This window comes from Leucopleurus acutus (genome assembly GCF_964270905.1).
Source record: "Leucopleurus acutus genome assembly, chromosome: 10".
In the NCBI taxonomy this organism is placed as follows: domain Eukaryota; kingdom Metazoa; phylum Chordata; class Mammalia; order Artiodactyla; family Delphinidae; genus Leucopleurus; species Leucopleurus acutus.
This window is the reverse complement of record NC_139153.1, coordinates 80,698,060-80,709,652: the sequence shown is the minus strand read 5'-3', so window position 1 is coordinate 80,709,652 and position 11,593 is coordinate 80,698,060. Positions and strand designations below refer to the sequence as shown.

At 40.9% G+C, this 11,593-nt stretch overlaps 1 protein-coding gene across 1 annotated transcript; it reads left to right on the top strand.

Moving 5' to 3' along the window:
• The first annotated feature begins 2,786 nt into the window (after positions 1-2,786).
• Positions 2,787-7,460, top strand: LOC309968029 (HLA class II histocompatibility antigen, DR alpha chain). Its single transcript, XM_082849119.1, has 5 exons — positions 2,787-2,900; positions 4,945-5,190; positions 5,632-5,913; positions 6,213-6,378; positions 7,051-7,460. The coding sequence occupies exons 1-4, from the start codon at positions 2,822-2,824 to the stop codon at positions 6,365-6,367; spliced, it is 762 nt and encodes a 253-aa protein (XP_082705245.1). The 5' UTR covers positions 2,787-2,821; the 3' UTR covers positions 6,368-6,378; positions 7,051-7,460.
• Positions 7,461-11,593: the final 4,133 nt, after the last annotated feature.

The following is an 11,593-nucleotide window of genomic DNA, read 5'->3' as shown; positions in this document are numbered from 1 at the left end:
GAGGGAAAAGGAGGGAAAGGCAGATAAGGAAGGGGCTGGAGGCTCTCAGAGCTCAAACCACACAAACATGAAGCAAAGAGGTCCCAGACTTGACCTGGGTCCAAGGAGAAAGCGATCTCATTTCCAAGCCCTCGCCTTTTACTCCAAAATAACATTTTCTCTGGTTCTAAGTTTGGACTGTGGGGAGAACCCGAGTGAACTATGGGGGAAATAGAGATACAGAGCTAGAGGTAGAGAGATACATTTGCATTTAGTAGTTTTTTTTTAATTCCTATTTGCTTCTATGGTCTTGTCTGTATAGTAGGGAATAAAACTAAGAATATTACATTTCCCAGGCTCTCCCTACCCCTGGTTTCTGAATGTGGTCTACATTCTGCCAGTGAAACTTAGGAGTGTGAGATTCGGGAAGCAGAGACAGGCTGAAGGTTTCTCAGGTCGTGGATACAAGGGTTCACAGACAGGGATCTTGTGTTGGCAGCATCCTTGTGTTCCCAAGACATTCCTTCCCCCTGAGCTCTAAAGGAGCCATGATGTCAGCAGTGGCTCCTACAGGTCCCTCCCTCTCAAAGTTAGGGGTCTGTACTGACTTGTGCTCCTGCAGGCTTCCAAAAGTTTGGAGGTGTAATTCCCTATAATAGAGTAGAATTGTAATAAATAATCCCATTTAGGGTGTCCTCAGGGATTTCTACTTCCTGAATGAACTCTGACTAGTACAGAGGCTCCTCGCCTTTTAACGTTACCGAGACAACCTCACTCAGGTGCCCTCAGAAATTCCCTCAAACACACAGGAAGTTAGGGGTCAGGAGGAAACAGGGAACCATGATTAATGTCCAAATAGAAACTTCTTTCTCATCACAGAGAAAGGGAACTCAAAGTCTATTCTAAAGACTCCCCAGGTTAGTAATCTCGTGAGGAGAACCAATCGGTGTTTTAGGACTAAACGACATCATAAATTGCTGAGCAACATCTTGGGTTGAAGGTGCTATTACAACATGTAGAACACAGAGACATATATAGTCTCTGTGTTTACTGTACATATATTGAGCATCTCGTAAGAACAAGGCATTATGGCAGCCAGCAAAGGGCAAGCACAGAAAAATTATATTGGTTAGGTGTGATTAGAGGAGGTTAGGATAGAGGAGATGACAAACCTAAATTATAGGATCAGACTCTCAGCAGAGACTGATACTGTAAGTCTCCTCTGGCCCATTCCAGTGCCTCCAGGACACACAGTCCTCAACAATTTTAGGGCAGAACTGTGTGTGCGTCCTCCCAGGCACCCAGAAGTCAGGATCAGAGGATGTTCAAAGCCCTTAGATACCGGCTTCCCTGGTGGCGCAGTGGTTGAGAGTACGCCTGCTGATGCAGGGGACACGGGTTTGTGCCCCGGTCCGGGAAGATCCCACATGCCGCAGAGCGGCTGGGCCTGTGAGCCGTGGTCGCTGGGTCTGCGCGTTCGGAGCCTGTGCTCCGCAATGGGAGAGGCCACAACAGTGAGAGGCCAGCATACCGCAAAAAAAAAAAAAAAAAAAGCCCTTAGATACAATCCAAAAATCAGCCATGTGTAGAGTCTTGGCTCTTCTGAACTGGGAGGGGAGTAGTAGGGCAGGATGAGACCTCAGCAGTGTAGAAAACACTGTGGAAAACCCACCCTAAGTATATGTGTCATGACTGATCTTCAAGAGTAAACTCACCATCTCATGAGCCGCCGCACTGCCAGGTCTCTCCTCCTTGGAAGTATTTGGATTCCAGCCCTTTCTAGGGTTGGTTTAACACTTTCCTTTCTGTTTTGCTATATTTTCAAAAAATGAGGGTCAGTCAACATGTGCTAACTTTCAGTATTCTCAACAGTGAACATCAAGATAAATTCTTTGAATCAGAACTTTCATCATGAGGAAGTAATGGTAAAGCCCTCCTACTGGTTGTTATCTCTAGTCTTCCAGGTAAAATAAGCTCTGCCCCATTTACTCTCTTTATTCATCTATCTGATTCTTCAGGAAAGGTATGTGCCCAAAAGTCTTTTCCAATCTCAGGACATATTTAAGGTAATGGGAGTTAGGAATAGGTTTCCCCCTTTCCGGTCTACTATCTCCAGTAACCACTACCTACGTTCCAAGGTGTAGCTTTCCATACATCTCCAGCTTTGGGAGTGTTGGAACTCAGAGTTTCTCTTCTGATGTTCTCCTGAACTGTCAGGGATCCCAAACTCTTGGGTAGAGTTGGCCACCTTGGAGTGTAGGACACTGGAGGGAGCCTGAAGCAGTAAGAGGCGCCTTAAGGGCAGCTCTATCACCCAACACTGCCAAGATTCAGGCACTCCTCATAGCCTGACCATTTACCTTCCTTTTAGATGAACTACTGTCCCTTAAATAAATTCCCCGGCTGTCACAGCACAGAGACATGATCTGCCACTAACTCTTATCTTAGGATATTTCCATTGATTCTATTCTCACTAATGTGCTTCAGGGAGATCCATTTCTGGCACTTGGATTGGGATGGAAGAGTCTCTGAGTGATTGCCCATCATTCTTGAAAACTCGATTCTTTTGTTCTTTTTGTTTGGTTGTGAGTTTGTTTGATTGATTAAGAAGTTCCTTTTCATCTAATGAACAAAGCATCACCTTTCCTGGACCCTTTGCAAAAGTCCATCCCTTAGCAACAGCAGTGTCATATCAAATGATTTTTCTGATTGGCTGCAGCTCAACTGATTTTAAATTTTAATCAGTCAGGCTCTGAAACCCTACATTCTCTTTACTTGTATTCCAGTCTGTTGTGACCCACCTTGAGCTCTACTGACCCTCATCGAGACACCTAAAAAGAAAATGGCCATAATTGGAGTCCCAATACCAGGATTTTTCATCACTGTTCTGATAAGCCTTCAGGAATCATGGGCTATCACAGGTAAGTGCTGAAAGAATCAAAAGTAGGGATAAATAAGTTCTGAGAGCATCGGAGAAGTGAACTGTGGACATTTGAAAGACAATCTTTGGAGTGAAAAAGAAGAGTGACAGGTATTTTCTCGGTCTAACTCTAATGTTATAATAAATTGTAGTTAGAAGAGTTCTCTGCTCACCAGCAACTGAAGTAAAATTTAGATTAGAGAAGCAAAACTCAATTGTGTACTGATTAATACTATTGACTTTGATATAAGCCAAACTTTCAGGGAAATATTTTCTGACAGGCATTAACAAGATACCTTTCTGCTCTTTAACTTTTCATTCCTGGAAAATTAGTAAAAATTAAAAACCTCATGTAATTTCATGAGGATTAAATCAGAAAAAAGTATGAGATTTCTTGGCACCTGTTCTTAACTATTTTTGCCACGGTAGCTATCTTTTGGCCTGTCAATTCTGTCAGTCTATTTGGAGCATAGACATTATACTAAAGATCACTAGAAAGGAAAATCACCAAAAAGCAACCATTCACCCAAGGGAGGGGGAAGGGCAGCCATGCTGATATGAATTGCATTTAATTTACTGTCTCTTGGGACGGTGATAACCCCAGTTACAGTGGATCTTAAAAGGATCTTTGGTCGCTGTAACTTAGTAATATTCTTAAGAGAGTAGAAAAATTGAGTAAGGAAGTGAAGTGTCTGATATTACTCTCTACCATCTCCAGAGCAAATATTGTGCCGTTGTGAAGGTGTATTGTGAAAAAACATTCTTCGCCCAGAGTGACCCCCAAAGAAGGTGGCAGGTAGACTGGAAATAAGTAAAGTAATAACCTAGCTCCAAGACCCATGATGACAGTATAGGTTTCTATTGCCCAGAAAGAGCCACATACAAGGATGCCTTCCAGGAAAGATAGCTTCCCTTGGAGCTAAAAGAGGAAGTTACAATGTGTGTGTGTGTGTGTGTGTGTGTGTGTGTGTGTGTGTGTGTAGCTGCAAATGCTAAATAAATCCCTAGGTTTATCAATATACAGTCAGATTTTAAAACCCACCGCTCATTTACATGCACCACAGAGGAAGCATACTCTTCAATTGTAGCTTTCTTATTTCAAGTCCATTATTCCCTTGGTGTAGATTATTCTCACTATCAACCATAATAGAATATGTCCCTCAATGACAGTCTCAATCTAAAGATCTTTAAGGTGCAAGGGAATGTTGGTGAGGTCAATCCAAATATAGTACTTCCCTCAGAGGGATGCAGGGTGTGGGTGTGGATACAGGAAAGTGAGTGCTCCACAATGCTACAAGGTCTCAAACTTAATTATTTGGGTACCACAATCTCCAGTCATATAGTCCATGGGTCTGGCCCTTAAACATAAAGCAGTTTCTGATGCTAAAGTACTTGTTGTAATCCCGATGATATACTAAGAAATTACTTAAAACTAGTCTCATTTCATCTTAAAAACAAACCCAACATGGAAGCAAAACCACAGTAGAATATAATGGGAAAACTACATATAAATAGATAAAGTAATCTACTCAAGATCACTAGGTAGCTGAATGAGAATTCGAGATTTAATTTGATTCCAGAGTTCAAACCCAACCTTTTAAACATTGTTTCTCTCTTCTTAGAGTTATGGTGCTCTGAGACATGCCCTGGGATTCTGGCTTAAATTATTTAATTCCTAGGTCAAGAGAGTGAGAGAACATTTCTCTCCTAGGGGCTACTGCTGAAATTCTAAAGAGGGAATCATTTCTCAGGCAGTAACATAGAGACAAACAAAAGCTTCATGAGACTCTAGTTTTTCAGCCCTCATTTCCTCAATCCACACTCTCTACATTGAACCTTTGCTTGTCCACTCCCAGCTCTGTTGTACACGAATGTCCTTCACCCAGGCCTCATCTTCCCACTCATCCCTACTCTCCATCACTCCTCCTTTCCACTTGGCCCTCTCTTTCCACTACCCCTGCCCACATGTGTGTGTCTCACATCCTGGGTTCTTCTTCAACTCTCTCTCCTGGTTCCCACCCTAATTCCCTTTCTTGTCTTTTCAGAGGATCACGTGATCATCCAGGCTGAGTTCTCTCTGTCCCCTTATCAATCAAACGAGTTTATGTTTGACTTTGATGGTGATGAGATTTTCCACGTGGATATGGAAAAGAAGGAGACAGTGTGGCGGCTTAAAGAATTTGGAAATTTTGCCAGCTTTCAGGCTCAGGGTGCATTGGCCAATATGGCTGTGGGAAGAGCCAACCTGGACATCTTGATAAAGCGCTCCAACCACACCCCAAACACCAATGGTAACTCTCTCTGCTGCACTCCTAGGCTTGGGAATTGTAGCTTTAAATAGATACTTCAGCTCTTTGTGTTACGTTACTGTGACTGCCTTTCCCTCCCAGGGACCTGTTCTTGCCATATGCAAGCTCCAAATTCTCATGCCACCAGCCCAAGAACTTTATGAGTTTGTTTCTTTCTTGATGTGCTCACATCTCGTCTCTAGCATCTACAGTCTCTCATAAAGTCATTGCCTTGAATCCATGCCGGGAGAGCCAGGAATGAGGTCCTTGGGTATCTTACACCTCAATGTTGGTTCCCGATCATGGGGGAGGGTATCAGAGCTGGGTATCTGAGACCATGACACAGATTCTCAGGGCACAATTTCAGTTGCTTTTTCAGCCTTGGTGGGAGGGAGAAGGGCAGGGTTAAGCAGGGAAGGCTAATTTCTGTCACCTGTCCCCCAGTACCTCCAGAAGTGACTGTGCTCTCAAACACCCCTGTGGAACTGGGAGAGCCCAACGTCCTCATCTGTTTCATCAACAAGTTTTCTCCACCAGTGATCAATGTCACGTGGCTTCAAAATGGCAAACCTGTCACCACAGGAGTGTCAGAGACAGTCTTCCTGCCCAGGAATGACCACCTTTTCCGCAAGTTTCACTACCTCCCCTTCGTGCCCTCAGCCGAGGATGTCTATGACTGCAAGGTGGAGCACTGGGGTTTGGAGGAGCCTCTTCTCAAGCACTGGGGTAAGAACCATCCTTCAATCTCCTGTATTTTACGGTTTTCTCCTGTGACGCATGTGTCTGGCCCTTTGGGGCCACAAGTCCCCTAACTGTTTCATAACAGCTGCTCCAATTCCTGTTCCTGGTCTCCCATTGCTCAGCTTTCCCCACTTGAAATCTGTAATTTCCTTAATACGTCATCCTGTCTTCCTCTTATTTAGTTGATGAAAAAATATTCTTTTGACTAAGTACCCTATATTTGGTCCTAAGTGCTGCTCCCTACCACATGCATTATTTCTGTACTCTGATTTATTTTTCCCCAGAGTATGAAGCTCCAACCCCCCTCACAGAGACCACAGAGAACGCAGTGTGTGCCCTGGGCCTGGTTGTGGCTCTGGTGGGCATCATTGTTGGGACGATCTTCATCATCAAGGGTGTGCGCAAAGGCAACACTGTTGAACACCGAGGTCCTCTGTGAGGCACCTGCAGGTGGGTTTGATGTGGTCAGAGGAAGACATATATGGAATGATCCAGAGGAAGGAAACAGAGTGAGGGAAAGGACATGTGATGTCTTTAAGGGAAAACAAGTGCAAAAGTCATGGCCCTTGATTTATCTTTGCTGGACAAAATCAGACATTGCCGTCATCTGATATTCCAAAGCCTCACAGTCCTATGTCCCTTTCCATACATGTGCCCCTAAAACCACACCTCCTGTCTTAGAACTTATCTCCAGTGCCTAAAATAATTGTTTCACATTAGAATACTGAGTCCTGTGATCTGGGAAAGTCAACTTCAAGATTAAGACTCTTCCTGGTTTATATTTCCTGAGCAGGATATCTGTTCTGAAGCATTTCCAGAGCTTCACTCTTTGGGGTTTAGGGTAGATTCATTGTATGAAGTGGAAATCTCTTGGAGGCCAAAGCCTGTTTTTGCCCCTCCATTCTGAAAAATAGTGTCAGAAGGTCTAAGAGAAAGTAAAGCATGGTCTGCTCATTCATGCTTACTTGGAAGGTTTGAAAGGTTGTAATTACAAGAGGTCACACAAATACTGAGAGACTGTTCCAAAGTCAAAGGATTAAAGGTGAAGAGGAAGGAATCTGAAGGTGAGAGCTCAAAATATTCATCTTAAACTCTATAGTAACTGTGTGTGTCCTGCTACAGGTAATGGACTTTGTTAAAGAGAAGATCGGTGAAGATATTTCTGCTTTAATAGCTTTACAAACCCGGCAGTACTCCGATTTTTCACCTCGGTGACAGCAACCATCCTTCAGCACTTCCCAACCCTTTAGCTACTCTAAGAGTAAAGACGCCTTCTACAATCTCCAAATTCTAATGTCTAGTTATTTCCTGTCTATTGCTCCTTCTTGTATTGGCTTTCCCTCCATTTTCCACTGTCTTTTTATTATCACCATGTAATGCCTTTGGAATAGAGCCCATAGGATCCTTTCTCTGCTATGGAACCTTTTGAATGTTCTATGGGCTATCTCTTGTAAACTTATTATTTTGAGTTTCTTCTGACTGCAATTGTGATTTTTCTGAATACAATAAACTTTGAGTCGGTCTTCAGTGGAGTTTTTGGTATCTGAGCCAATTCTTCATGGTGGCTGGGGAGTATATGTGATCCTTTCATCCTGAAATGTCTGAATGTTAAATGTATCTTATAGGCTCTGTAGTTAATCAGAAATAGCCTGGTTCATTAGGACTCAAGTCCATTCAGAGGATCTTCCAGCAATCCAGTTGCTGTGGTCTGGTCCTCATATAGAAAACCCTAGAGTAGGGTTTATTTGTTGAGAGATGACTTAGCAACAGGTTCATAATCTGGTTTGGATTCTTCAGCCTCCAAATCAATGAGATATCTGGATCTTCAGGAGAGTGAATCTTAAATCCTAAGGAAGACTTCTGATAATGGATGAGACAGATGGTGGGGAACAGATGGTGGTGGAGCAGTGAGCAGAATAGAGGAGCGTTCATATACATAACAGGATATCCAAATCAACACCACGCATTTTAGACTTAAGGAGGCATGAGATTGACATTACCATTTTCTTCTTTTTTTTTAACATCTTTATTGGACTATAATTGTTTTACAATGTTGTGTTGGTTTATGCTGTATAACAAAGTGAATCAGCTATACATACACATATATCTCCAAACCCCCTCCTTCTTGCATCTCCCTCCCACCCTCCCTATCCCACGCCTCTAGGTGGTCACAAAACACAGAGCTGATCTCCCTGTGCTATGTAGCTGCTTCCCACTAGCTATCTATTTTACATTTGGTAGTGTATATATGTCCATGCTACTCTCTCACTTCATCCCAGCTTACCCTTCCCCCTCCCTGTGTCCTCAAGTCTATTCTCTATGCCTGTGTCTTTATTCCTGTCCTGCCCCTAGATTCATAGGAAGCATTTTTATTTTTTTTTATTCCATATATATGTGTTGTGTTAGCATGCTGTACTTGTTTTTCTCTTTCTGACTTACTTCACTCTGTATGACAGACACTAGGTCCATCCTCCTCACTACAAATAACTCAATTTTGTTTCTTTTTATGGCTGAGTAATATTCCGTTGTATATTTGTGCCACATCTTCTTTATCCATTCATCTGTCGATGGACACCTAGATTGCTTCCATGTTCTGGCTATTGTAAATAGACTTGCAATGAACATTGTGGTACATGACTCTTTTTGAATTAGTGTTTTCTCAGGGTATATGCCCAGTAGTGGGATTGCTGGGTCATATGGTAGTTCTACTTTTAGTTTTTTAAGGAACATCCATACTGTCCTCCATAGTGGCTGTATCAATTTACATTCCCACCAACAGTGCAAGAGGGTTCCCTTTTCTCCACACCCTCTCCAGCATTTATTGTCTGTACATTTTTTGATGATGGCCATTCTGACCAGTGTAAGCTGATACCTCATTGTAGTTTTGATTTGCATTTCTCTGATGATTAGTGATGTTGAGCATCCTTTCATGTGTTTGTTGGCAATCTGTATATCTTCTTTGGAGAAATGTCTGTTTAGGTCTTCTGCCCATTTGTGGATTGGGTTGTTTGTTTTTTTGATATTGAGCTGCATGAGCTGCTTGTATATTTTGGAGGTTAATCCTTGGTCAGTTGCTTCATTTGCAAATATTTTCACCCATTCTGAGGGTTGTCTTTTCGTCTTGTTTATGGTTTCCTGTGCTGTGCAAAAGCTTTTAAGTTTCATGAGATCCCATTTGTTTATTTTTTTTAATTTTCATTTCTCTAGGAGGTGGATCATAAAGGATCTTGCTGTGATTTATGTCATAGAGTGTTCTGCCTGTGTTGTCCTCTAAGAGTTTGATAGTGTCTGGCCTTACATTTAGGCCTTTAATCCATTTTGAGTTTCTTTTTGTGTGTGGTGTTAGGAAGTGTTCTAATTTCATTCTTTTACACGTAGCTGTCCAGTTTTCCCAGCACCACTTACTGAAGAGGTTGTCTTTTCTCCATTGTATATTCTTGCCTCCTTTATCAAAGGTAACATGACCATATGTGCATGGGTTTATCTCCGGGCTTTCTATCCTGTTCCATTGATCTATATTTCTGTTTTTGTGCCAGTACCATACTCTCTCGATTACTGTACTTTGTAGTATAGTCTGAAATCAGGGATCCTGACTCCTCCAGCTCCATTTTTCTTTCTCAAGATTGCTTTGGCTATTCAGGGTCTTTTGTGTTTCCATACAAATTGTGAAATTTTTTGTTCTAGTTCTGTGAAAAATGCCAGTGGTAGTTTGATAGGGATTGCATTAAATCTATAGATTGCTTTGGGTAGTATAGTCATTTTCCCAATGTTGATTCTCCCAATCCAAGAACATGGTATATCATTCCATCTGTTTGTATCATCTTTAATTTCTTTCATCAGTTTCTTATAGTTTTCTGTATACAGGTCTTTTGTCTCCTTAGGTAGGTTTATTCCTAGGTATTTATTCTTTTTGTTGCAATGGTAAATGGGAGTGTTTCCTTAAGTTCTCTTTCAGAATTTTCATCATTAGTGTATAGGAATGCAAGAGATTTCTGTGCATTACTTTTGTATCCTGCTACTTTACCAAATTCATTGATTAGCTCTAGTAGTTCTCTGGTAGCATCTTTAGGATTCTTTATGTATAGTATCATGTCATCTGCAAACAGTGACAGTTTTACTTCCTCTTTTCCGATTTGGATTCCTTTTATTTCTTTTTCTTCTCTGATTACTATGGCTAAAACTTCCAAAACTATGTTGAATAATAGTGGTGAAAGTGGGCAACCCTGTCTTTTTCCTGATCTTAGATGAAATGGTTTTAGTTTTTCACCATTGAGAACAATGTTGGCTGTGGGTTTGTCACATATGGCCTTTATTATGTTGAGGTAAGTTCCCTCTATGCCTACTTTCTGGAGGGTTTTTATCATAAATGGGTGTTGAATTTATTAAAAGCTTTTTCTGCATCTCCTAAGATTATCATATGGTTTTTATCCTTCTATTTGTTAATATGGGTTATCACACTGATTGATTTCCATGTATTGAAGAATTCTTGCATTCACTGGATAAAGCCCACTTGATCGTGGTGTATGATCCTTTTAATGTGCTGCTGGATTCTGTTTGCTAGTATTTTGTTGAGGATTTTTGCATCTATGTTCATCAGTGATATTGGCCCTTAGTTTTCTTTCTTTGTGACATCTTTGTCTGGTTTTGGTATCAAGGTGATGGTGACCTTGTAGAATGAGTTTGGGAGTGTTCCTCCCTCTGCTATATTTTGGAAGAGTTTGAAAAGGATAGGTGTTAGCTCTTCTCTAAATGTTTAATAGAATTTGCCTGTGAATCCATCTGGTTCTGGGCTTTTGTTTGTTGGAAGATTTTAAATCATAGTTTCAATTTCAGTGCTTGTGATTGGTCTGTTTATATTTTCTATTTCTTCCTGGTTCAGTCTCGAAACGTTGTGCTTTTCTAAGAATTTGTCCATTTCTTCCAGGTTGTCCATTTTACTGGCATATAGTTGCTTGTAGTAATCTCTCATGATCTTTTGTATTTCTGCAATGTCAGTTGTTACTTCTCCTTTTCCATTTCTAATTCTGTTGATTTGTGTCTTCTCCCTTTTTTCCTTGATGAGACTAGGTAATGGTTTATCAATTTTGTTTATCTTCTCAAAGAACCAGCTTTTAGTTTTATTGATCTTTGCTATTGTTTCCTTCATTTCTTTTCCATTTATTTCTGATCTGATCTTTATGATTTCTTTCCTTCTGCTAACTACAGGGGTTTTTGCTCTTCTTTCTCTAATTGCTTTAGGTGTAAGGTTAGGTTTATTGAGATTTTTCTTGTTTCTTGAGGTAGGATTGTATTGCTATAAACTTCCCTCTTAGAACTGCTTTTCCTGCATCCCATAGGTTTTGGGTCATTGTGTTTTCATTGTCATCTGTTTCTAGGTATTTTTTGATTTCCTCTTTGATTTTTTCAGTGATCTCTTAGTTAACTTTTTGTAGTGTATTGTTTAGCCTTCATGTGTTTGTATTTTTTCAGCTTTTTTCCTGTAATTGGTATCTAGTCTCATAGCATTCTGGTCAGAAAAGATACTTGATACGATTTCAATTTTCTTAAATTTACCAAAGCTTGATTTGTGACCCAAAATATGATCTATCCTGGAGAATGTTCCATGAGCACTTGTGAAGAAAGTGTATTCTGTTGTTTTTGGATGGAATGTCTTATAAATAATCAA

Bases quoted from the DNA above. Each gene is read 5' to 3' on its own strand.
- LOC309968029 (XM_082849119.1), top strand. From the start codon at position 2,822: ATGGCCATAATTGGAGTCCCAATACCAGGATTTTTCATCACTGTTCTG. The intron at 5,191-5,631 runs GTAACTCTCTCT...CCTGTCCCCCAG, and splicing joins CCACACCCCAAACACCAATG to TACCTCCAGAAGTGACTGTG. The intron at 5,914-6,212 runs GTAAGAACCATC...ATTTTTCCCCAG, and splicing joins GCCTCTTCTCAAGCACTGGG to AGTATGAAGCTCCAACCCCC.